General features: G+C 59.4%; 2 protein-coding genes across 5 annotated transcripts in view; one reads left to right on the plus strand and one right to left on the minus strand.

The window, feature by feature from the left end:
• CRB2 (crumbs cell polarity complex component 2) lies at positions 1 to 23766 on the plus strand. 3 transcript variants are annotated; one of them, XR_013994488.1, is made up of 14 exons: positions 1 to 131; positions 6489 to 6812; positions 9139 to 9334; positions 9436 to 9575; positions 10062 to 10247; positions 10419 to 10532; positions 13209 to 14081; positions 14171 to 14679; positions 15440 to 15605; positions 16350 to 17136; positions 17928 to 18044; positions 18660 to 18777; positions 20537 to 21041; positions 21825 to 23766. XR_013994488.1 is itself a non-coding variant. In XM_081067069.1 (13 exons), exons 1-13 carry the CDS (start codon positions 32 to 34, stop codon positions 20759 to 20761), a joined length of 3651 nt encoding a protein of 1216 aa, XP_080923195.1. In that variant the 5' UTR covers positions 1 to 31; the 3' UTR covers positions 20762 to 23669. The 3 variants fall into 3 exon arrangements, 2 of the variants coding, with proteins under 2 accessions (XP_080923195.1, XP_080923194.1); XM_081067069.1 differs by having other exon boundaries at positions 14171 to 14475; positions 20537 to 23669; XM_081067068.1 differs by having other exon boundaries at positions 20537 to 23092.
• DENND1A (DENN domain containing 1A) overlaps positions 23715 to 26140 on the minus strand; it is a 481754-nt gene continuing 479328 nt past the window's right edge. For both annotated transcript variants that reach the window (XM_081067070.1, XM_081067071.1), the window contains exon 23: positions 23715 to 26052. In XM_081067070.1, coding sequence (XP_080923196.1) covers positions 24874 to 26052 — 1179 coding nt within the window. In that variant the 3' untranslated portion in view covers positions 23715 to 24873. The remainder of the gene's footprint in view (positions 26053 to 26140) is intronic.

Consider the following 26140-nt stretch of genomic DNA (forward strand, 5'->3'; position numbering starts at 1 on the left):
GTTCCCATAGCCTCCGAGCAGGCGTGCTGCCATGGCGCTGGCCAGGCCTGGGACCCGGGAGCCCAGGCTCCCAGCTCCTTTCCTGCTGCTGTTGCTGCTGCTCTGGGCTCCGGCCCTTGCCCTCCTGGCTGGTGAGTTGGGGAACAAGCCTTGGGGAGTTGGGGCATGGTCTGTCTCCCAAAGCAGACACCCCAGGCCCTGGACTGTCCCTGTGGGTGCCGGCCTGACTGTGGGCGGAGTTGTGGGGTGCAGAGGGGTGTGTTGTTGTGGGCTCTTGGAACTTGTGTGGAGGCACATGTGTCCTGGGACTTGGGGGCTGTTGCGTGCCAGGGGGCTTTGTGAGGGGATTTGTGGGCCAGCCGTGACCTGGGTAATGGGGTGGGCTGGGAGTCTTGGGAGGGGTGTTGGCGCTAGGGAGTCTGATTTTGAGGTGAGGCCTGAGTTTGGGGAGTCTGTTGTAAGTCATGTGCTGAGTTGTGGGGTACAGGTGGGGTGTGTTAAAGCTGTGAGGCAGGATGAACTGTACCGGGTGAGTGTAAGTTGTGTCTGAAGCTTTCTGGGTGTGGTAGGACTGTCATGGGGCCATGGGGTGGGGGCAGCAGACCCCAGCCCAGTGACTGGCTTGGAGAAGGGGACGGAGACCCAGGGGAGCGGGTGGCTGCTTACATCCCCCCACTGGTGCCATAGCCCTGCCTGCACTGGGGGCTGCAGGTGCTCTGGGCTCCTCAAGGAACGACTGGGCCCTTAGGACCACTGTGTTAACTGGTGCCCCCTCCCTAGCATTCTCAGGCCAAGCTGAAAGGGGTTCCCAAAGCCAGACCCCATTTGCCAAGGAGTTTTTGCTTTTGTCCAAGTGGTTTCACGTGTGCTGGGGCCTGGACTCTTTCCTGCAGGTTCTGGGGGACGCTTTGTCTTGGTCACTATAGCTACATGGCCAGGCCTGGGAAGTTCCCCGCCCCCACCACCACTGCTGAGGAAGGAGGCAAGCAGGCAGTGGCCTGGGCTCCACTGAGGCTGCGGGAGCCTCCAGCTCCTCAGGCGCCCAGGGTGTGGGGTCAAGCCCGCCCAGGCCCCTACCTGGGGCCTTCTTCCTTCCTCCTGACTTTATGGGTCCCGGCTCACAAAGCCTTTATGTCCTCCTCTCTGCAGGGCCCTTGGGGAGGACGAGGTCCTTGGTTTGCTGTGCAGGGAACTGAAGCTCAGAGAGGGATGGGGACTCATGAGCTGGCCTCCCCGGCAAATCTGGGGCTTGTGAGAGGAGCTGGGGCCTGCTCTCTGCTCTCTGTACCGAGGGGCATAAAATCCTGGTCTATGGACCTGGTGTCTGTCCCTTGTCCTATAGTGCACACACACACATACACACACGTGCAAACACAGTGCACACCTGCCCCTACACACACATGCACATGTGCACACGCACACATCACACTTGTACACACACACGTCTGCACACTGGGTGGCGTGCACAAGGGCACTCACCACCACATGAACAGGTGTCCACAGGCACATGTAGACCCACCACACGTGCATTTACACACACACCCTACATGTGCGGGCACCCACCAATGACACTCATATGCTCATTCCTATGAACCTCGAGGCAGAGGGAAAGCAAAGATCGAGGTTATAGAAGGGAATGGACTCTGATGTACACACCTCCCCCCACAGCCCTGCTGGGGTTCCCAGAGGCAGCCTTTCCTCTGCGATTTCTGTACAGGGAGCCCCTCTCCCTGGGGATCCCCAAAAGCTGGGGTGGGGACACTGCAGGCATGAGCATTTCTGGATGCCAGTACCCCAGGCCTGACTGCCAGGAAGAGAGGGCCCAGGGATTGTGTCACTTGAAAAGCAATTTCCACCCCAGAAGGGATGGGGGTTCTGGAGGCCCTGGGCCCCTGGCTTTGCTACCCACCCTGCCAGGCCCTGAGCTGGGCCCCTCCATCCTGAGCCCACTCTGCCACAAAGGCCCCACTGGTTGCTAGGAGAGGACTAAGCATCTTAGAGTACAATGCCGCACGCTGGGCTCTCCTACCCCTTCCAGCTCCCAGAACACCAGGGAGCCTGGCTGACAAAGGGGCAGCAAGCCAGTCTCCAAGTCTGGCCCCTCCTCCAACCAGAGCTGGGGCGGGTGGCCTGCAGGACAGAAGCAGGGAGCACAGGAACACACACATACGTCCCAATGTCAGGATTTGTTGGACAGTCAGTGTTTGTACCCAAGTAAAGATTTGTTGAATGAATAAAAATTACCATCAGCCACTACGTGGCAGGTACTATGCTACTGGACTAACACGATCGAATTTAATTCTCACCACAGCCCTATGAGGTCAGCTCTGATACACCCAGTTTACAGAGAAGGGAAACGAGGCCAAGAGAGGGTCAGGAACTTGCCAGAGTCACAAAGCTGGTAGGTGGCAGGGCGTGCATGTCACAGACGTCTATGTACTTCTCTGTGCCTCCGTCTAAAGGGACGAACCAGCTAACTCCCAGCATTGTCACCAGATGTGATGAGAAAATGCAGTGGTTCTCCAACTTAGCTTTGACATGGAATCCCCAGTTCCAAAGGAAATTTCAGACAGAAGCTGGAAGCCCACTAATAGTTACAAATGATGCAGTTAGAAGTGGCCTGCTGGACGGCCAGGCTGGAGCCCCACCTGCTCCCTTAACCTCACTCCAGGAAGTGCCTCCTTGCCCCCCACCCCTGCTTTGAGACCACGGTTTGGGAACCCTGGGAGGTGCCAGGTAGGCTGTGAATCCGTGACAACTACTGTTGTGATTACTGTTATCAAAATTATGCCTTTTGATCTCAACGGGTAAACATTTGTAAGAGTGTTCCACACTTTCCTGTCTTGTTAGAATAATGGAGCCTTTCCTGGTGGCTCTATTGTGTTGTCCTAGACTGTTACTCAGCCCAAGCCTTAGGGTCAAATGATATTAGATGAACAGTGCTTTTTCTTTATGTCAGGAGCCAACAAACACATCGTAGGAGATCTTGGGTTGCTTCTTAGAAATAGTCTTTCTTGTCTTGTCAAGACCAGAAGCTTCCCGAAACATATCCTCAGTAAACGCTTCCCATCAGTTGTTGGCAGTTATCACTAGGCCCGTTTGAAGTGCCCAGAAAGTAGGAGTTACTAAGCACAGAGTGAGGCCTGATGCCCAGTGGGATTGTGAACAGCTGGATTCTGCACAGACAGGAAAGATTGCTCTGCCCAGGCTGATGCTGGAACCTCCATTCTTACTCTTGTGCAAGCCTTTGGAGAGAGACTCTTGCCTGGGTGAGGCTGGGCTGGAATGACAGTCCACGGGCGGCAATTTAGAGTTTGCCAAGTGGAAATTTCACAGGCCCGGGGACATGTGGATCTCTCAGATGTCTGGAGACGATCTGATTCTTAGCTTTTTGAGGGATGATCCTGGGCAAGTCTATGACCATTCTGAGCTAGAAAAACAGAAGTTTTTTTTTAACAGCACCCACCTCTTTCAGTGTGAATCAATACAGTAATGGACTCATGGATGCAAGATGGAGAGTGCAGCACGTAGTACGCACTCAGGGAATGGTTGATGTCATTGTAACCCTGTCCTTCCCATGGAGAAGCTTCCCTTCCAGGAGTGTTCTGGGCCTTCCCAGGACAGGGCAGCAGGTCCGAGGCGAGGAGAGGGGCGGATGTCAGTTAATCCCTCCCCTGCCAGGTCATCCCAGGCAGCCTGAGAGGTCAGGAAGGATTTGTAAAGATAAGCACAGGCCCCTCGTCACCCTGGCAACAGGCCACGCCCCTCCAGCCTGGCCAAGGGAACAGCCCCTCCTCTGCCTGCCACCCTCTCAGCCCTGGACTGCCCTGGCCTCCTGGGCTCATTCCTGGGAGACAGAACCCTGGGTCAGCGGTTCCCAAGTCTCAGTGCGCAAAGGAATCCCCAGGAAGCATGTTGCAATGCAGATTCTTGGGCCCCAGGCCCAGCAGTTCTGACCCTCTCGATCTGGAGGTGATGGGGGTCCAGGAGTGGGTATTCTTAATACAGGCCCCTGCCCTGGGTCGCTCTGCAGCAGCCAGACCTGGGTTTGGATTCCAACCCCTCATGGCCTGTGCTTCATCTCTGAGCCTCCCTTTCCTCAACTGTAAAACAAGAATAATAGTACTTCCTCAGGTAAATATGAAGATTGGGTTTACGTGAGAGAGATGGTTGTCCCACACATGCAGGCTTGGGTGCTATTGCATGCCCCCCGGGACAGGCAGCTCCCTCCCTCTCTGCCTGGTTCTGACTGGAGGAACCCCTTCCTCCCAGTGCTGGACTGGCTCCTGGGACTCCAACATTTGGGGTCACGGTCCACCTGCTCCCAGAAATAAAGCACCTTCCCCACACCCCCCAGGAGCTGTCTCCCTAGCCTGGTCCCATTTGCTCTGAAATAGGTCTCTAAATGGGGAAGGGGGCAAAGCTCCAGATTGGGGTGGGGTCCCTTGGGCCACACAGATGAGGGGTGGTGCCTTGTTGAGATTAAAAGAAGGGCCTGTTGGCACAAGACCCAGCAGCCAGGACCCTTCACGTGGGAGCTCTGATTACTGCGCTCCTCCTCCTGAGCAGGGCTGTGTTGATGGACCCTGATCACAATGGCCAGAGTCCTCCCTGAGGGCCCAAGGGGTTTCAGGGCTTCACTCATGTCACCTGGGTGGCTCCTCGCAACACCCCACATCGTTTGCATCTCAGATACAAGCCTGGTCTGTCCGGTCCCCATACCTGTGTCCTTTCTCGAGGGAGCTCCATTTACTCCCACCCCCATCAGACCATCTTCCCACCCCCATCAGAACATCTAAGCCTAGGGGACCTGGCTCTAAATTGATCAGCCACGGAGGCTCAGAGTGGGGGGGGGAAGGGCGGGCTGCCCATAAGCTCCTCAGAGAGGCCCAGGGGGCCCCTGGTCTCACCCCAATGACCAGGCTTGGAGGAGGGGCTAAGGATGGATGTCCCGAGCTGGGGAGGGGAATAGTGGGCAGAGAGGGTCTGTGGCCCCCAGAGCCCTCAAAGGTCATCTTGGCCTGACAGTGTTTCAGACTCTTTGGCCCCCTGCCACATGCCTGACCCTGGGTGGGCACTAGGGCCGCCGGGTCTGGGAGTGAGTGAGCTGTGTTGAGCTGTACCGGGTGCTCTGGGGGCTCGGGGGTGTGGGGGGACTGCCTGCCGGGTTCTCCCCCTGGTCCACTGATCAGTATCTCCATCACTCTGTCCCCTATCCTGCTTGGCCCTGGTTGGGAAGCGTGGGGGTCAGCCAGTGGACAGCCCTGCTGAGTGGAATGTGGATGACGTCTGAAAAGCCGCAGAGCCTTATCTGGGGGTCTTCACCAGGGTGGGGGAGGGGAGGTGCAGGGCCTGGTTAGTGTCTGGATGACACCCTGATGGGGAAGGGGCGCCTCGTGCTCATGGGCAGCTCCTCCTCCCCCATCACTTACTGAGTTCCTACCAGAGGGCCCTTCACTGCAGTCGCTGAGGCTCTGCATCCTGACACATCCTGGGAGGCGCCAACTAGTATCGTCCCCCTTTGCAGACTGGGAAATGGAGCTCAGTAGGAGAAACCACTTGCCCAAGGTCTCAGAGCTGGTAATTGGCTGGTATCTGAATCCAGGGCTGTTTTACTTCAAAGCCTGAGTTCTCACCCCAGCTTTACATAGACAGGCTGGGAGCGAGGAAGGGGTGAGGCTGGCCCTGTGGCTTGGCTTCCAGATCAGGAGGTGACCCTCTAACAGAGGGCGCAGGCAGCACAGCAACGCAGTCAGGTGTTGTCAGCAGGTCTCAATACCTGCCCTGTACCCTGTGATCTTGGCTAGGCCGGCTGCTCAGACAATTGCTGACGGGGGTCCAGTGAGGGCCAGGTATCCTGGAGAAGTTCCCAGGCCAGCCAGGCGGGGTGGGAGGAGGGGGGGACAGGGGCCTTTGAAGTCTTCCATCTCCAATTTCACGCATGGATGGAGTTACCAGACCCCCAGCAGGAGCAGTGGAGGGGGCAGTGGGAGGAGCCCTCATCCTGGGTCTTCTGAGAGGGAGTGGGCCACAGGCGAGAGACCCAGAGGAGACCCAGTGGAGGTGAAACGAGTGGACACACCTGGAAGGCTGTCCCAGCACTTATTTGTGTGGCCTCAGGCAAGCCCTCACGTTCTGTCCTGAGCCTCCATCTGCCTCTTGTAAAATGGGCATGACGGAGCCTGCCTCAAAGGGCTCTGAGACAGTGGAGCACAGAGCTCACAGGGTGAGGGTCCGCTTGATAATCCTGTGCTGGAGCCAGGCAGCCCAAGTCCTGTTTCAATGCTATGGAGGTGCTCCTGAAACTGTTCCCTGTTCCGGGTGCAGATGTGTGTAGCCTGTTGGGACCCAGAGCCCCTGGCCTTCTCTCTGTTCTGCTGAGGACATACAGACCCCTGCTGCTTTCTGGCTCCCGGGCCTGGGAAGGGCCAGTGTGGGGCGGGGAGTGTCCCAGGACCCCCTGCCCAGCCAGTGTGCTCTCTCTGCAGGATCCGTACCTTCGGCGATACCGCGGGCCTGTGCTTCAGACCCTTGCACTCCAGGAACCGAGTGCCAGGCTACGGAGAGTGGTGGCTACACATGTGGGCCCACGGAGCCTCAGGGCTGTGCCACCCAGCCCTGCCACCACGGCGCTCTGTGTGTGCCCCAGGGTCCAGATCCCAACGACTTCCGCTGCTATTGCGTGCCTGGGTTCCAGGGCCCGCGCTGTGAGCTGGACATCGACGAATGTGCATCTCGGCCCTGCCACCACGGAGCTACCTGCCGCAACCTGGCTGATCGCTACGAGTGCCACTGCCCCCTCGGCTATGCAGGTAATGGCCCCGGGTGCCCCTGGGGGAGGTCCGTAATGGTGATTCCATCAGTGGCTCGGAGTGTGAAGTCACTGAAGTCACAGCTTTGACTTCAGTACAGACACACACACACACACACCTGTCCTCCGAGCATCCTGGCAGCTCTAGGGTACAGCCACCCTGGGTCTGGCTACTGAGTTGATGCTTCTCGGGCTGACCTGGCAACTCTGGGTGAGGGCATGGACGTGCAAGAACTGGTGTGGTGCCTGGCGCGTAACAGGCACTAGATACGTTACTTCAGTCCCTGCTAGAGTTCTGCTTGCTGCTAGGGGTGGAGACACCCCTCAGGCATCCCTGATGGGAATGCAGTGCAGACATGCCTGCTTTGGCTTTAATGAGGACACTCCCAGACAGTATTTCTAGCATCTACTCACTCCAGACTTGTGTTGGGCTATGTGGTAGACAGTCGGTTCATCTGACCGTTCTAGGGTGTGAGCCCCCTGGGATGGTTCAGGTTGTGACGTGGATCCCCTCCCTTCCGTGTAGCCCTCAAAGCTGTAGCACACAACTGGTGGTCTTGTTCAAACTGTATTGTAGACACACACCCCTGCTTCTCCAGTGGGGCATGGAAGACAATGTATATACAAGTGCTGGCACTGAGGAAACGCAAGTTCCCTCCTCCAGAGGATGGCCGTGTCCTACTCCCATCCATGCTCCAAGGCCAGAGCATCGGAGTGACCGCCTGGGAAGGAGGGCAAGCTGGGGACAGCCTGGGAGGAGTCTAGGTCTGGCGCAGTTGGGGGCCTGTGGTATAGACACTCCGGGTTCTACTTCAACCCTGAATTCATACAACGCTCTGAGGGCAGAGGGCAGTCTGAGGTGTCGACTGGGGGTGGGGGCTTACAGTGAAGAGATGGATCTTAACACACAGATGAAAATGAACTCTGGAAATGGGTTCCATGGGTCTTTCTCGTCATTTGAGAGTCTCTGTGTCTGGATATGTTAGTTGTGTATGTGCGAGTGGGGTCACGTAACGGGCCTATGTGACTGCCAGTATTTGCAGGTGTCTGTGCTCACTGACGCATCTGTGCTAAACGTACGGTATGTGTGTGAGTGCCAGCAGGTGTGTGTGCACCCGGATGTGTGGTGCTCAGACACTTTGGGTAACACTTTCTGGATGAGTTGTAGATGTGAGTGGGGGCATGACTCATTTCTCTCCTCCTCCTTCCGTTCCCAGCCAGGCGGGGGAGGTTGGGATTCCAGGCAGCCTGGGCCTGGCTCCCCCTGGCACAGAGGGTCGGAGTGGGGCTGGGGCGGGAAGAGTGGGGGGTCACAGGAAGGAGGGGCTGTGTTTTGTGCTCACTGAGCCGGGGAGGGGGTAAGGTTCCAGCTGGAGCCAGTTGGGCTCCTGGCCCTCCACGACCAATCCCACTTAGGGGGCAGGGGCAGGGCCACCGGAGTCTACAATCACATGGTGGCTCCATGATGAACGCAGCAGTACATTTCCACACTGAGATTCTCAATCTCCCTTCATCTGCACAGCCACCTCCCCTGAGGACCACCCAATCATCTGGGTGTCGCCAAGACTGACAGGGTTCCCGGGACTTGGACTGTAAGTTTTAAAAGCAAGACAATGCAGGAAAAGCCAGGAGTTGCTTACCTTACTCCCGCATCTCCTGCCGGTATATGTCCCTCTCCGGGGTCCATCCTTACACCTTCTTCAAAGCCAGCAGGTTGAGCTTCCTATAATGCAGATAGAACTGTGTACCTCAGCTGCTTAAAACTTTTCGGGTAAGCCCAGATTGTGTTACCTGCCCCCAAGGGCCCGTCACCTCCCACCCCTGCCTCGCCTCCTCCACGCTCCCCCTAGTTCCCTGCACTCCCTGCACCCTGCCCTAGGGCATCACGCCTGGCCCCAGTCAGGTCTTTGCCAACGGCCTCTGGAATCCAACTGCTCACACAGCTCCCTTCCTAGTCTAGTGAATGACCTCGTCCTTCAAAAGGCTCTTCTTCCAAGAAGCCTTCCCTGACTCCTAATTTCCCAGGCCAAGATCCTGGCTCTTGTTTCCACAGGATCCAGTATTTTCTCACTGTTGAGTTTATCAAGTTAGAAAGCGGTCCCCATCTAGTCAACATTGACCTATGCCCATTTCCCGGCTTAGAAGGCTGTGAGCCCAAGCGGCAGGATGTCTGTCCTGTTTCTACCGCGTACACTGCTGGTGCGAGAAACCTGCTCTGGATGAGTGGACCAAGGGGTTCTCTCTGCATCCTCACCTTCCACCCCTTGTAACAGGAGCAGGTTTGAGTCGGCCTGGGTGACGCTGTCTCTGTTTTCCACCCTGTCCAGGCTTGACCTGCGAGGCGGAGGTTGACGAGTGCGCCTCGTCGCCCTGCCTGCACGGGGGCTCGTGCCTGGACGGGGTGGGCTCCTACCGCTGCGTGTGCACCGCGGGCTACGGAGGCGCCAGCTGCCAGCTGGACCTGGACGAGTGCCACAGTCAGCCGTGCGCGCATGGGGGCGTGTGCCACGACCTGGTCAACGGGTGAGCAGGCAGCCCGGTGCCCAAAGGTGGAGAGGCTGCGGGGTGGGTGGGCGACGCGGTGGAGGCTGAGGGGCTGCAGCTGAGCGCGCGGCTCGCTCCAGGTTCCGGTGCGACTGCGCGGACACGGGCTACGAGGGCGTGCACTGCGAGCAGGAGGTGCTGGAGTGCGCGTCGGCGCCCTGCGCGCACAACGCGTCCTGCCTGGAGGGCCTCCGGAGCTTCCGCTGCCTCTGCTGGCCAGGTGCGTGCGTGCGTGCGTGCGTGCGTGCGTGCGTGCGTGCGTGCGTGTGCCGGCCGGGCTGGCGGGGTGGGCGCGGCCGGGGCGGCCCGCTCGGGGTGCAGCTGTGCGCACGCGCCCTTAGTGGGCCAAGCGGAGTGTGTGCCTGTGACTGCAACGTCTCTGAGCCTGTTTCCTGATCTGCAAAATAGGGTTAACCATAGCACCCGCCCCCAGGGTTGTTGTGAGGCGGGTCAAGGTGTGAAGCTCACGAAGCCTTGTCACATGGCCTGGCACGTGCAAAGTGGTTGCTAATAATAGTAAGATGATGCTGAGCTGATGACGCCTGCCATGGTCATTCCTAGTCCCCTGTATGTGTCCCTCCCTCAGAATATGCGGGACTATATTCTGAACTGGTGTCCCAGCCTGGTCCAGGGCTTGCCTGGCGGCAGGGGAGGGGTACGGCCCTGTGACCCTGGGTGGCCTGATGCCCACGTGTGTGTCCCCCAGGCTACAGCGGCGATCAGTGCGAGGTGGACGATGACGAGTGTGCGGCAGGACCCTGCCAGCACGGGGGCCAGTGTCTGCAGCGCTCCGACCCGGCCCTCTATGGGGGCGTCCAGGCCGCCTTCCCCGGCGCCTTCAGCTTCCGCCGTGCTGCGGGGTTCCTGTGCCGCTGCCCGCCGGGCTTTGAGGGTGAGTTCTCTGCCCGCTTCCAGGATAGCAGGTCCGCCAGTGTCCAAATGCACCGAGGCATGCTGGGCTGGGTTCAAGCTCCTCTCATTGGGTCTCAGCCTCCCTAGCTGTAAAATGGGCCTTTCTTGGCTCTGAGGGCACAGGTGGGAACCAGAGCTGGGCCTTTTGCAGGGGACGACTGCAGCGTGGACGTGGACGAGTGTGCCTCAGGGCCATGCCTCAGTGGAGGCCGCTGCCAGGACCTGCCCAATGGCTTTCAATGTCACTGTCCGAGTGGCTACACAGGTGCTTGGGGATGGGGTGGGCACTGGGGCAGGACAAGGTCGGAGTTGGTGGGCCTGGGGTGCGAAGTTTCCTCTGGCTGATACGTGGAGGCAGGATTGATGAGGGGCAAGGACATTAGGGAAGAGGTGAGTGCAGTGGCCCAGGTCATAGCTAAGAGGGACCGAGCTGGGACCTGGGCTTTGGAGGTGGCAATGGAGGGAACCAATTAGGTTGAGAGAGATTTAGGAGGGACAGCCAACAGGTCCTGAGGGTTACCCAGGCGTGAATGGGGGGGTCAGGGCTGCCGGCTGAGTTTCTGTCCTGGATGACGTTGGGTGGAGGACGATGTCCACAGTAGCTCCAAGTCTGTGGAGCACCCCAGAGAGGAACCTGGGTGGAGGCTGGTTGGTCTGGGGTCTGGGGCCCAGGAGGGCGCCTGGGCTGGAGGCAGAGATGGAGGGCGAGGAGTGTAGTCCTGGCAGCTGTGGCTGTGGGTGCTCGAGGTTGTCTGGGACAATGTGGAGCAATGGGCAATGAGAGCCCGAGACACCTGACATCAAAGGGCTGGGCAGAGGCCGAGGGGCCTGCAGGAGCATAGAGGCAGTTTGGCCAGGACGGAGGATGTAAAAGGAGGGGCGTATTATGGATAGCTGGAGGCATGCAGTGTCTGGAGAAGGATGAGCTTGACCTTTGGGGAACTGGGGCTGTTGGGCAGGAGTTGAGGGTGCAGAAAGCCTTGGGGAGAGCAGACGCACAGACACATAGACATCCCTCCACGCAGATGCTGGTGAACCCAAGGGGCTCCTCACACACTCACTCGGTGTCCCTGCCTCCCCTGGAATGCCTGTGACACTTCCCCCACACAGCCCGCATTCCTGCTCAGGCACACTGCCTCCTCTCCCTGGCAGGGTGCCTGGGCTCAGACAGCTCCCCCGCCCAGGGAAAGAAAATGGTGAGCACCACCGTCCCTTTCACTCTCACCCCCCCAAAGACACTGGAGCTCACTCTCTGCACTCTTGGGCGGCCAACTCCCTTGGGGGCCCTGAAAGTCCATCTGTCTGCCCCTGTGGGCCACAGTTCCCGAGTCCTGCCCCACAGGCTCCTGGCACACAGTGGGCCCACCAAGCACGCCCTGCCTCTGAAGAGCATTCTTACCACAGCCCCAGGAGATAAGGGTTTAAGTGCCCATCTTACAGATGAGGCCATGGAGGCTTTAGAGAAGTTCCCCAGTGTGTAAGCAGGAGGGGGAGGTAAGACTTCTAAGGTCAGAGATGAGGAGGGGAACCCTGGCTACGGGGTTGGGCTCCTTGCCACTGTCCACCCCCGTCCTCCCTTTGGGTCGTGCTGGGCGTGAGGGAGGCCAGTGCCTGGCATTCCTGAGCTGGCTGTGAAGGAGGACGCTGGGCAGGGAGCTCTGCATTTCCCCCTCTCTCAGCCTGTGGGGAAATGCAATGGGGCCGCGGGCTCTGTGGACCTTCCTAAGGGGCATGTGGCTCCTGGCAGGTATGGAGAACTGTGGCTTTGGCGGGGGAGCTAGCTATCCTCAGAAGGAGACTGCTGTTTGTGGGCCCTCTGGGGCCAGGATTCAAATCCTGTGGCTTCTTTGGGCCCAGGTTCCTCCAGTTGGGATGCAGGGCAGGGCTAGTCTTACTTGTTTAGTGGAGGCTCTAGCTGAGCTGAGGTGGGGCTGTGGCCTCTTGACAAGAGCTGGGGCCAGAGCAGCTGGTGTGGGAGCTCCTGGAGGGGAGGATGAGGTGGCCCCTTCACAGCCTCGGGCAGGGTGCCTGAGGGATTAGAGCCTGGGGGCTACTTGGAGAAACACAGATGTGCACACGCGCCTTCACTTGCCTCTCCGTTTCATCACGCTGTCCATAAAAGCCATGCTAGGCCCTTGCTGGGTACCAAGGACGTAGTCTGGCCCCTGGAAGAGATCTCAGCTGAGTAAACAGGTACTTTCAACACAGGGTTCTGGGGTGCTGTGCCTGGGAGTGGGCAAGGAGTTGGGAGTGACACGGTAGCTTGTGGTGAGGAGTCAGGGAAAGATTCCTAGGGGACTGGCCCGTTGCGTTTGGCCTTTGTAGGATGACTAGGAGTTTGAAAGGCAGGGTAGTTGAGGATGAGGCATTCCAAGCAGAGGGAACCGTATGAGCAAAGCCCCAGAGGCAGGTCTTTCCAGGAAAAGCTTAGAAGAACAAGCAGTAGAAGGTTTGTAGGAAGCAAGGCTGAGACTGAGTACCTGGTAGAGCCTAGCCTATGAGGGATCTCGCATTCCAGGGTGAGTGATTGGACCTTAAGCAGCAGAGGAATCTGCCCAGGTGATCCTTTAGAAGTAGATCTCCGGCTGCTAGTGGAGATGGATGGTAGATGAGGTTCTGAAGTCAGACAAACTGGAGGATGCTGGACTGTGGCCCAGAGAGCTGGTGAGGCAGATGAGGTGAGGTAGGAGAAAGGATGGATTGCAGAGTATTTAGGGGATTGAATCCACAGGGCATAGAGACTCACCAGACATGAAAGAGAAAGGGGTGTATTGGATTCCAGCCTCCGGAGACATCAGAGGACCATGAGAAATCCTTTGGGAATTGGGAATTGGTTTGGTTGACAGGTAATGAGGTCCCCGTCCCAAGAGGCATGCACGCTCTGGATCGAGACTGTGGTTCCAGCCTTGGGTGCTGAGCCTTGGCCTTGTCTCTCCCAAAGGCCTGACATGTCAGGAAGATGTGGATGAATGCCTGTCGGAGCCATGCCTCCACGGTGGGACGTGTGATGACACTGTGGCGGGCTACATCTGCTGGTGCCTGGAGTCCTGGGGTGGGCATGACTGTTCCGTGCAGCTCACCGGCTGCCAGGGCCACACTTGTCCACTGGCTGCCACCTGCATCCCCACCTTTGAGTCTGGAGTCCACAGTTATGTCTGCCGCTGCCCACCTGGTACCCATGGATCTTTTTGTGGCCAGAATACCACCTTCTCCATGATGGCTGGGAACCCTGTGCGGGCATCAGTATCTGCTGGTGGTTCCCTGGGTCTGGCACTGGGATTTCGCACTACAGTACCTGCTGGTACCTTGGCTACTCGCACTGATACCCATGTCAGCTTGGAGCTGGCATTGGTGGCGACCACACTTCAGGCCACATTCTGGAGCCACGGCGACACTGTACTTGTCCTGAGGCTGCCAGACCTGGCCCTAAATGATGGCCACTGGCACCGAGTGGAGGTGACGCTTCGCCTAGGGGTCCTGGAGCTGCGGCTCTGGCATGAGGGTTGCCCTGCCACGTTCTGCGTGGCCTCCAGTCCTGTGGCCCCAGGTCCTACAGCTTCCATGGCTCCGACGCCTGCTGGATTCTGCTCTGTCCAGCTGGGTGGCGTAGCCTTTGCAGGCTGCCTCCAGGACGTACGTGTGGATGGGCACCTCCTGCTACCTGAGGATCTTGGGGACAATGTCCTTCTTGACTGTGAGCGCCGTGAACAGTGCCAGCCTCCGCCTTGTGCCCACGGAGGGGTCTGCGTGGACCTGTGGACTCACTTCCATTGCGAGTGCCCCCGGCCCTATAGTGGTCCCACATGTGCTTATGGTGAGGAGCAAGGCAGGGGGGCGCCATGGCAGAGGCTGTGCCTCCCCGCCAGCCCCAGGCCTCATGCCTGGCTCCCTCTCTCTCTGCAGAGGTTCCTGCTGCCACCTTCGGCTTGGGGGGCACACTGAGCTCTGCCTCCTTCCTGCTCCACCAGCTGCCAGGCCCCAACCTCACTGTGTCCTTCCTGCTCCGCACTCGGGAACCTGCTGGCCTGCTGCTCCAGCTTGCCAACGACTCAGTGGTTGGCCTGACAGTCTTCCTGAGCGAGGGCCAGATCTGGGCGGAGGTGCTGGGCCGTCCTGCTCTGGTGCTTCCTGGGCGCTGGGATGACGGGCTCCGCCACCTGGTGACACTCAGCTTTGGGCCTGACCAGCTGCTGGGCTCAGAGCAGCAGGTGCACGTGGGTGGGAGGCTCCTCCCTGCTGACGCCCACCCCTGGGGTGGGCCCTTCCGAGGCTGCCTCCAGGACCTGCGACTCAATGACCTCCACCTCCCCTTCTTCCCACCGTCACTGGGGAACTCGAGCCAGCCCAGTGAGCTGGGCAGCAGGCAGTCCTGGAACCTCACCATGGGCTGTGTCTCTGAGGACATGTGCAGTGTGAGTGCTCTGGAAGAAGAGTGGGTAGCCTGCATCTCCGGGGTTAGCATGTCTTTCTACTGGTGAGGAAAGCAGCCTGCCCAAGGTCCCAGTCTTAGAGTAACAGTGCTGGATTCATATTTATCTCTCTGGCCCAGCTCCACTTGCCCTCAGGTGGTCCCCATGCCTCTCTCCCAGTGCTTGTCTGAGACAGACACCGTGACCCAGGCAAGTGCTGTCTAAGCCTTTATGCAGGAACTGCTTGGGGAACAGGGACCCCCTTGACTCACAAACAAAGTACTGGCCCTGGAATTGGAATAGCCTGGGTGGGAACTCTGGCTCCTCTATCTATTGGCTGAGTGACTCAGGCAAGTGGCTTCTCTCTGGGCCTCAGTTTCTTCATCTGTAAAACGGAGATGACGTTTTTGCCTGAAAATAAGACCTAGCCAGACAATCAGCTCTAATGTGTCTTTTGGAGCAAAAATTAATATAAGACCCAGTATTATATTATTATATTATATAATATTATATTAAAGACTCGGTCTTATATTAAAGTGAAATAAGACCGTTTCTTATACTAATTTTTGCTCCAAAAGACGCATTAGAGCTGATGGTCCGGCCAGGTCTTATTTTCAGGGAGACACAGTGATAGTCACTTCCTTACTGTTTGTGAGGATGTAGTCTGTCTATAGGGGTTCAATTAAGAACCAATGAAATGATAGTCATGGTGGGTGGACGCTACCCCAGGCCTGAGCCAATCCCTATCCTGATTCTCCTGCAGCCTGACCCCTGTCTCAATGGTGGGACTTGCCTGGTCACTTGGAATGACTTCCACTGCACCTGCCCTACCAACTTCACGGGGCCCACGTGTGCCCAGCAGCTGTGGTGTCCTGGCCAGCCCTGCCTCCTGCCTGCCACCTGTGAGGAGGTCCCTGATGGCTTTGTCTGTGAGTGTGTGCCCTGGACAGCTCACATGCTGGGTGCTGGACTCCCAAGCTGGGTTAGATCCCACCCCTCTCCTCAAAGCTCCTAGTGGATGTGGCTGGGCCACTGCATCCGGAGGGACAGGCTTTCTGGAGGAAGAGAGCATTCGCTAGGTTTTCCAGAGCAAATAAGACTGACCCAGCACAGGGAGGGGGAAAGGCCCTGAGGTTTATAAGAGCAACTAAAACACAAGCACAGGTATTGGGGTGGAGAGGTTGCGGGGCCTTGAATGCCAGGCCAGGCCAGACGGCTCAGGTCTTTTTCCCTAGGGCAGCGGGGTGCCGCGGGAGGGTTTTAAGCAGGTGAAGGACATGATTAGCATTTTAAAGAGCTGACTGCGCTTCATTTTCATTAAAATGCATGATCAACATCTTAAAAATCTGCATTTTAAAAAGATGACTTACAGCAGTGAAGATTAAGCCTCAGCGAAGAGACAAGGCAACTCCGCGAGGAGGGAAGGGGGCCGATCTTTCCGGGGGAAGGCGGGGTATTGTTACCTGGTCTGCGGCCCGGAGGGCACCGTCTGGGGTAGGGAATGGCGAGGGTGGAAGCGCAGTTCCCGGGGTTAGATAACAGGCAGCCACGCGTGCCCGCCCCTCGATGGGCCGCAGGAGGGGTAGTGGGGCGGCGGATGGTATCACCCGCGCGCTGGGGCGGGCGTGGGGTGGGTGCGGGTAGGCCATCCCTGACGTTTCCGCTCCCTGCAGGTGTGGCCGAAGCCACGTTCCGCGAAGGCCCCGCTGTCGCATTCAGCGGGCACAACGCATCGTCAGGGCCCGCGCTCAGCGGCCTCTCACTGGCCTTCCGCACGCGCGACTCGGAGGCCGGGCTGCTGCGCGCGGCCGCGGGCGCCTCTGCCGCCGTGTGGCTGGCGGTCCGCAACGGCTCGCTGGCGGCCGGCGTGCGCAGCGGCCACGGCCCGCCCGGGGCGGTCCTGCCCGCGCCGGGGCCGCGCGTGGACGACGGCGCCTGGCACCGCGTGCGCCTGGCCATGGAGCGCCCCGCGGCCACTGCGTCACGCTGGCTGCTGTGGATGGACGGCGCGGCGACGCCCGTGGCGCTCCGAGGCCTGGCCGGCGACCTGGCCTTCCTGCGAGGCCCGGGCGCCGCCCGCATCCTGCTGGCCGAGAACTTCACGGGCTGCCTGGGCCGCGTGGCGGTCGGCGGCCTCCCGCTGCCCCTGGCGCGCCCGCGGCCCGGCGCGGCCCGCGGCCCCCGAGAGCACTTCGCGGCCTGGCCCGGAGCGCCGGCCCCGCGCCTCGGCTGCCTGGGCGAACCCGTGTGTGTCCCCTCGCCCTGCCTGCACGGCGGCGACTGCCGCGACCTCTTCGACTCCTTTGCCTGCGCCTGCGGCCCGGGCTGGGGGGGCCCGCGCTGCGAGGCCCGCGCCGACCCGTGCAGCTCAGCGCCCTGCGTCCGCGGCCGCTGCCACGCGGGCCCCGATGGCCGCTTCGAGTGCCGCTGCCGGCCTGGCTTCACTGGGCCGCGCTGCAGGTGCGGGTGGCGGGGCCGCGGGGTCGGTGGGGGACCCGGGGCGCAGGTGGGACGGGAGGGCGGGCACCCCGGGCGGGGGCGGGACCGAGAAGGAGAGCTTGCGCGTGCGCTGGGCCTCTGCGCCCGCCGCTTCCCTTCGCTGAGTCTCCGTGCTCTCATCTGTGAAACGGGAACCACGCTCCCCTAGACTTGCCAGATAGAATACAGGACACCCAGTAAACCTGAATTTCAGACAAGCATTGCTGTCATCTGAGGGGGGTGGGGCGCGGAGAGGAGGGAAGGCAGGTGGTTAACCCAGAGCTGGTCTTGGAAGAAAACGCAGCCGCCACCATTGATGTTCACTCCCATTCGTCTCCTGGGTTGTGGGCAGAGTGAGATGGTCCCCTATTCAGTATGGAGTTGATGCCCCACTCCGTTTGCAGCCAAGCTTATGGAGGGTTGTCTGTGGAGGCCTGACTTCCCTGCCTAACCCCCAAGGAATGAATATCAGGCCCAAATTTTATGTTTAGTGTGTGCTTTTGTTCCAAGGAGAGTCTTCAAGGACTCAGCCAGGGGAAAGATTCCCAGCCTGGGTCTAGAGATTGAACCTCTGGGGGGATGGGGCTGGAGCAGCAGAGTGACACCCCGTGCCTCTCACACACCGCTTCCATGACTGGTACCGGGCTCTGCAGGAGGTGGGCCCTGAATTCCACAGATGACAACACAGGCTCAGGTGACCTGTTGTCACAAGGTAGGCATGTGCGCCAGGCCCCAGGCATCTAGCCCGTCCAGCCTCTGTACTTTCTCCCCAGGTTGCCTGTCCTGCCAGAGGAATGCAGCCTGAATCTCACCTGCCTCAATGGCAGCCCATGTGAGGCTGGGCCTCGGGGAGCCAACTGCAGCTGCCAGGAGGGCTTTGCTGGCCAGAGGTGGGTGTGGGGGCTGAGGCCTGGGAGGGGGCCCAGTGAGTGTGGGGCGTGCGCATGGCAGGCGACATGGGGTGCTCACCTTCTGAGCCCTCACTCAGAAGACAGTTCTGTCTCACAGTGCCAGACAGTTCACCTGTCACTCCAGCTCTTTCCTTCTGGGGCTTCCAAGACCATCCTCTGTTATGCAGGCCCCTGTGGGGAAGTAGTTGCCTGGTGGTGTTCCTTAGAGTCCCTTGTGAAGCTCACCTGAATCAGGCCCACCTGGGAGACTGTAACGGTGAAGGTTCTGGGCCCACTCCAGATGGAGTCAGCAGCCGTCCCACAGCAGCCCTCACATGGTCAGGGCCTTCACACGGCAGGCCCTCCCGTGTTTCTGGTGGAGTGAGCCATTCTCAGTCATGAATGCCGGGCCAAGGAGGGTGGCGGGTGATGGAGAACACATGCAGTGTCAGTCACCTGCAGGGCCCAGCTAGGTGAGGACAGTGCTTGGGGACAGTGGGTGCATGAGCTTTGATGCCTGTGGATGGGGTTTGAGGAGCTAAATAGAGCTGGGTGGGGGTGGGGTCAAGAGGGAGGGAGCAGCTTTCTCTATGTCTCCCTCTTCTCGCCTCCCAGGTGTCAGGTCCCCTGTGCAGCCAACCCCTGCTTGAATGGGGGCACCTGCCGGGCAGCTGGTGGGGTGTATGAATGTGTCTGCGGCACACGGTTCTCTGGCCAGTTCTGCGAAGTGGTGGTGAGTAGTGCCCAAGGGGGTGGGGGGTGCCGTTTGGGACTTTATTAGATGATGTTGGCGGGGAGGGGGTGTGTGTGTACAGCACCTGTAGAGCTGTTCCTGGACCAACCCTGTGGTGGGGTGGGCAGCAGCAGGAGAGGGAGACTCAGGTCCTTTCCATGCCCCCCAACACTGAGGCATTTTCACTCTAAGGGAGAGCCTGGGAGCCCCCACCATCCCTCTGGGGACTGACAGTGAAACAGTTGGGATCATCCAAGTCCAACCTGAGACAGGATTCAGGGCCCACAGGATTTTGAAATTTTGGGATTTAGGTTGGTGACCACAAGAGCCTGTAATCTCCAGTGGTTTCAGAAGCAGGATTCTAGAGGAGGAAGATTAGAGGAGCCCAAGATTCTGAGCCAGACTGGGTTTGGCCACCATGAAGGTAGCAGCCCCTGACCACAGGGGGCTCGGCTGAAGAGGGGGCCCCAGGCAGCTTGAGCTTGAACCTCCCTCTGCCCCCCCACCCCCCGCCACCAAAGGGCAAGGCAGGCCCAGCAGGCAGTGAGCCCACAGTGGGTGCTGGCTGGAGGAGATGCAGGCAGAGGCCTGGGCAGGAGCCTTGATCTCCACAGGCTTCTGGCAGCTGCGTCATAAACCTGCAAATCCCCTCTGCTTCTGGGGAATGTTTCCTTTCAAGTTGAACTTTTACAGCCTCTGGCTCCCCTACCCATCCTCTCCCGCCCAGGGTGGAGGGAGGAAATGGCTTTATAGCTCCCCCAGAAGTGCCCAGGATAGAGGCTGGTGATGTCCACTTGGGGCTGGGACCAACTTTTCTCTACAGCCTTGGGACCCTTCTTCAGGGCTGGTTGCTGGGGCGTGGGTCACCGTGGTCTGAGAGGCCTCCTGGGACAGAGGGATGGATACCTGTGGCTCTGAAATCCTGTGATTTGGGACTTTAGAATCCCAACCTTGTAGAATCTTTGATGGGGGCATCTAGGGAGTCTGGAGAGACAGAGACGAGGGTCCCCCAAAACCAAGCCTAGTCTGAGCCTCCCTGGTTGTGGGGGGCTGGCCCTGCTGGATTCTGAGCTTATCACCAGCCAGGTCAGTCTCTTTAAAACACCAGGTCACCCTTCAGGATGGGGAAGGATCAGGTCCCCATTGCCTCAGATTGAATGACTATTGTGGGGAGAGGCGGCCAAATGGCAAGGCCGGACACTGAGGCCCAGCCTGGCCTGTGACAGAAGGGCCTTCACCTGGAATCTGAGTCTGAAGAATAGTGGTGTGGCAATGGGGGCAGACGGAGGAGTGCCAGTCCTGCCTTGCCTCCACCTAGTCACGTGTCTGGAGAATCTGGGCAAAGCCTGTTTTCTCACCTACGTATCCAGTGTCTAATATGCAGGCACTGCTCTAGGCATTTTGGGAAACACCAGTGGACAAAATAAACCTGACTCCTGTGCTCCTGGAAGTGACAGGGTGTCCTCACTCTCACTTCATCACACCATCGCAAGGTTTGTGTGACGTCCCATGCACTGTGCTTAGCTCACACTAGGTGTTCAGACAGTGTGTTTTCTCTCCTTCTAGGCAGAACCCCTTTGTCATACAGGAACCCCCTTGCAGTGGCTCTGACAGGTAGCTCCCTGCCACCTGCTTGTATACCCCCAGGCCTGGGTGTCTCACTACCTCTCAGGAAGCCTGTTACTAGCTCTGATTGTGTTCCCTTTTCTCCTCTCCTTCTCCCACCCCCATCTGAGGCCCCTTGTCACCTCTCTTACAGAAGGGCCTGCCGCTGCCACTGCCATTCCCACTGCTGGAGGTGGCAGTGCCTGCAGCCTGCGCCTGCCTCCTCCTCCTCCTCTTGGGCCTTCTCTCAGGGATCCTGGCAGCCAGAAAGCGTCGCCAGTCAGAGGGCACTTACAGCCCGAGCCAGCAGGAGGTGGCCGGGGCACGGCTGGAGATGGACAGTGTTCTCAAAGTGCCGCCCGAGGAGAGACTCATCTAGGCCGCCCTGGCTGCCAGCTCCAGCCCCACGAGGTCATGAATGACTTCTACTTGGAGACCTAAGGAGGCCACTTCCGGGAGCCTGTGGGGAAGTGGCCTGCCCCTTCCGGGCCTTGGGGAGCTGCTGTGGACACAGGATACCTGCTGGGGAAGTGTCCCCCTTGCTGGCAGCCCCTGCCTTTGCCCCATGTGGGACTGAGGATAAGGGGAGCACTCAGGACAGCAGAGGGGCCTGGCCAGGTGTGGACGCCGCCATTGGCCCTGCCCGGTTTTCTCAGCAGGTGTGTGGCTGTGCAGGGCAGGGGCACACGTGGGCACACACGGTGTGTTCAGGAGTGTGTGTGCGCATGCATGTGTGCAAGGTACGTGTGCACCTGGGGACTGTTGGTCTGCAGATACAGGTGTGAGTGGGCTGGACGGGGCTCGAGGACGTCTGTGTATGACTGTGTGTGGGTGCAGGCCATCGGAGGGGTGGCCGGGCTGTGGAGCAACCTGCAGAGCTCCAGGGCAGGGGCAACCCACGGCTGCACATTCAGCAGGGCGTGCCCAAGGACCAAGGCCCCAGCCTCCGAATCTTCTCCCACCTCTGGGAGCTGACCCTGTTCTGGAGGCAGCTGGGAAATCAAGGGGAGGCCATAGCCAGAGGCCAGGTGGGCTCTGGGTTCCCACAACAAATGCTACTTCAGGCAGATCTGTCTCTGCCTTGTGCCAGAGCCCACCTGGGAACAAACCACGGCCAGGGCAGACACGAGGAGCAGTGGATGGGCTGTGTGGGGGTCCGGGCTCCATGCAGCCCCTCCCTCCTTAGGGTCTGGCAGCTGTAGAGGGGAAAGCAGCCCCTGCCTACCTCACAAGGCTGTGGTGAGGATCCGCAGGAAAGAATGCGAAGTCGTTAAACCCCGGTCTGCTGTGAAGGGCTGTCTGCGTTGTCCTTTTATGTGTCAGGAACAGTTGTCTCCCTCCCCTGGCCTGAGTTGAGGGAAAGAGTGAGGAAAGGGGCCTCTTTGGGGGGCGATGAGAATGAAGGAGCAACCCTTCCCTCCCCCCCACCCTTGGTTCCCCAGCTCTGATGCCGGCCAGCGAGTCCTCTCTAAGGCCACGCTGTCACCGGCAGACCAGTTGCCTCTAAATGGCAGTTGGGAGGATTCCTGGGAAGGACTCGCAGGAGGCCCTGAGTTGTGCTGAGAACGCTGGTCCTGCAGACACACCGATGTGGGGAGAACTTGCCGCTTTGCTTCCAGCCTCTTCCCAGGTGATGCCATCGCACTGGCATCTCTGACCCCAGGGGGGCACCTGCCCAAGCGCCTGGCCTCCTCAGAGCTACACAATCCCTTTGTCCCTGACCTGGAGATGTGCCTTTTCATCCTTCCTGTTTCCCAGGCCAGTGCCTCCGGTGCTAACTTGCCAAGGCCAGGAGGCCTCTTTATTTTTATGTTTTCCCTTTACACTCTTAGATTGGAGGTTGACTTTACCCAGCTCCTGTAGGTACAGAGTCACATGTGGGGTGGGCCATGTGGTGATGGGGGGTCTGAGATGGGGTGGGACAGTAAGCAGAGGCTGGGACAGGAAGGGCCCTGGGTACCAGGTTAAGGGGATTGATTGGTCCTTACCTTGTAGGAGGTGGGACCACCATCCCCCCAGCTTTCTCCATGACTGCGGGAACGTGCGGGAGGAAAGCTCTGGTCCCACAGCTCAGCCACAGCCGGCTCTGCAATCGGTTCACCGGTGTGGCCAACCTTTTTTCTTGCACACTCCTTAAGGAACTTTATGTTTAACCTCAACATATAAAAGCTGGGCCACTCTTTTTGGGGGAGCCCCATGTTGTCTCTTGCTTCTCGGGCACCTGTCATTTTCAAGGGCAGCCTGGGGAGGGGGGACAAGGCCAGAGGGTAGGTGTGCTTAACGCTCACTCCGGGTGGTTGGTCCAGATCTCCCCGACACAGCCTTCAACAGAAGTGCAGGTTCTGAGGCTCTGCCCTCGCTGATGAGAGATCTGTGGAGTTCACTTCAGGGGTCCCCTTGAACTTGTTCCTTCTTGGAGCCTGGGTACCCTCCACACCATTGGTGACCTGTGGCCCTGCTCCATGGACCCAGCAGGCCTGCGACCAGCCCATCCCCATGCTGCCTGGGCAGGGAGGAGGCCAAGGCCCAAATGGAAACAGGCTTGGGAGAGGGTCAAGGGTCAATTCCTACCCTGCCGCTCTAAGCCCGGCTCCTCTACAGAAGGGGGTGCTGAAGATGGCTGAGGCCCCGCCCCCGAGAGCTTCCTCAAGGACACAGGGATACCAGCCTTCTCCCCAAGAAGAATTTATTGAACGCACACATAAAATTCATCTTTGTGTTTGCTGATTCAGTCTGGCAAGAGGAGACCGCAGTGCCACCTGCCCCCAGCACAGCAGGGAGACCACGAGGTGGGCCCCGCTTCCCTGCAGCCACCCAGTACCCCTGGACTGACCCTGCCCACCAGCTGGGCTGTCCCATCCCCTGTGAGTTCAGGAGTCTGTCCAGGATGGGTAGAACTGCAATCTGTATGGAAACACCTGAATGTCCTGGAAGGACCCACATGGCCCAGACGTGACGCGCCTCCCCGCACCTCTCCCAAACAGCCAGAGAACAGTTCTGAGATTTAGAGGGGAGACATGCCCGAGGGGCCAGGACTGACTCAGGAGGGGCTGTGTGCTGGGCCAGCAGCGTGTCACACCCCGTGTCACACCCCATGTCAGAGCGAACCTCAGAGTCAGCCCTCCAGATCTCACTGACCCCGACACGGGGTGGCCTCCCAGCCCCTCAGACACTGAGAAGGCTCCCTGGGGTTCTGGGGACCTCCAGGGACCCCCTTGCCCCATCAGCACCTCTGAGACTGTGACCACTCACAAATAGGAAATGAGAAATCAGGTCAAAATGCTCACAATTTCCTGCATGTCTCAGATGGTTGTTTTCTTAAATGGTTGGGCCATATTTCAACTTGGTTTATTGAAAGTAGTCAATTTCAAGATTCATCAAATCAATAAAGAAAAAGGGAAAAGAAAGATAAAAGAAACAGTAACAAAACATTTCAATTTAGCTTTGGTGACAGCCTCAGGAATTTCTTCGCGGTGGTAAGATAATCACAGGCCAGGGGGGCAGGGAGGGGTAGCTCCTAGCCCTCCTCCTGCCTCCAGGCTGCAAGAAGTGGAACCGGTCCGCCCCTCGGGGCCTGGAGAAGGGGCTCAGAGCCCTGTGCCTTCCTGACCCAGGGGCCCAGGCAGCTGGAACTCCTGAGTCAGTCTGTGGCGTGAAGCTGGCCTCCCAGTTGGAACCTGGGTGCCTGCTGCTTAGCTCTGTCCCATCCATCCCACGCAACAAGAGGCTGAACCCCATTTGACAGAAACACGGGAGACCAGGAGAGCCCAGACAACGGCCTGACCCCAGCCTCCGAGGCACTCAGGCTCACCTGTTGCTGTGTTTCCCTCTGCAAATCGCAGGTGCTGGCACTCCCAGCACTCAAGCAGGGCTGGCGGGGCTAGGTTTGGCTATCACGAGGGATCTCAAGGATCCCTCAGCCCCCAAATGCCTTCCCAGCCAGAAAGAGCTGAAGTTTGGGGGTGGGGTGAAGACTCACATAGAAGGAGTATTGCTAGAGAGGGTTGGAAATGCCTCTCCAGGTGGGTCCTCCAGCCCGGGAGGGGCTCCTTACTTCAAACTCTGTGTGTGTCTTATGTTCACACCGAAGGTACCAGTGACACCTGTGTCCATCGAGGTGGGGTGTCCAGGGCCGTGCTGCAGTCAGCACAGGGGGCAGGGCTCGGAGGAGAGGCCCCGAGGAGGTTTCCAGGAGGAAGGTGGGTAGGGCTGGTCTGGGGCGATCGCTGGCCCAGCTGACCTCTTTAGTGCAAAACCCAATGGATGCTGGGGAGTGGAGGGGGTGGGTGGGACGGGCCCCCGGAACTGGGTTGATTCCCAGACCAGAAGTGGTGCCATTCTCCAGCAGCCAGACCTCAGACATGAGCAGTATGGAGGGGAGGGAGGGTGGCAGAGAGGGTCCCACCCCTTCCCACCAGGAGCCTGGGCAGCAACAGTGGCAGGGGAAGCAGGGCTTGGAGCCGAGGCGGTGCGCAGCCCTCAGTGCCTGGCTCACTCAAAGGTCTCCCACTGCTTCCTGAGCTGCTCCACTGAGCCCGGGGCTGGGGCTGGGGCTGGGCTCACATCTTGCTTGGTTTTCCGTAGCAAATCTTCAAAGGGGTCTCTGGCCTCTTGAGTAGCAGAGGGCTTCAGTGCTGGCTCCAGGCCCTGGCAGGGCCTGGACGTTGGGAGGGGGGCGTCTCCAGGCCTCAGGACCAGGCCTTGCTTGGCCTCGGCAGCCCTGGCACTGGAGCGGACCAGGGGCAACGTTCGGATCCTTGAAGGGGCGACAGCTGGGGGGCCCAGTGGCTGCAGGGGGCTGGTGTGAGCTCCCATGGGCATCTGGCCAAAGAGGTTGGGCATGGAGAGGGCAGACAGGTTGGGCTGAGATCTGTGTGGGGCACAGAAGCCAGAATTGGACAGCAGGAGGCTGGGGGCAAAAGCTGGCCCCAGGGAAGCAGGAGGGGCCCCAAAAGGCCCGGCTGGTGTGGAGACCAGGGACATGGCAGGCAGTGCTGCTGGCATAGATGGGACAAACGGATTGAGTGATGGCTGTGGAAATGGGGTGGGGGTCCCCACAGGGGGAAAGCTGAACTGGGGGGTAAATGAGGGGGCTACATTTGGGGCTGTAGGGCCTGGGGGAAGGGTACTGCCCGGCCAGGCTGTGTGAAGTGGGTCCAGGAGGGCCAGCAGGGCATCACTGCCAGTGGCCGCAGCTCCTGGGCCCAGGCTGAGTGGCTGGAGCAGTTCGGTGCTGTCTTGGGAGGCGGCGCTGGGGAACGGGGCAGCGTGTGTTTCCTGCTCGGCCGGTAGCCATTCTGATGAGAAGTCACCAAGGGCGGCACCAGCAGCCTGGAGCTTGGCCGGGCGGGCGGTGGGAGGTGGGGGCACGATGCCCAGCTCCGGAGTCTTCCTGCCCTGGGGCCGGGGAATGGTGATGGTGCCTGGAGTGGGGGTGGGGGCCACCTCCTTGTCGCTGGGATTTAGGGTGCTGTCCCGGTTGTGGAGCCGACAGGGAAGGGCCGGGGAGTTCCCGAGCAGGGCTGAGGGCTTCTCGGGAGAGGTGGCCAGGGGCTTGCTGCAGATGGCCATGTCGTCCTGACCCAGGCTCCAGAGCTTGTTGTAGGGGTGAGCGAGCTTCAAGGCCATCGGCATCCCACGGCTCCTGTCACTCCTGCCCAGCTCCAGCCTCTGTGGGAGGGAACCAGGGAGGCAGTGACCACAGGCTGACCTGGGAGGCGGCACACACCCACTCCCAGCCCCACCTGGGTGCTGGGCA

Source organism: Rhinolophus hipposideros, assembly GCF_964194185.1.
Source record: "Rhinolophus hipposideros genome assembly, chromosome: 11".
Classification (NCBI taxonomy): Eukaryota; Metazoa; Chordata; class Mammalia; order Chiroptera; family Rhinolophidae; genus Rhinolophus; species Rhinolophus hipposideros.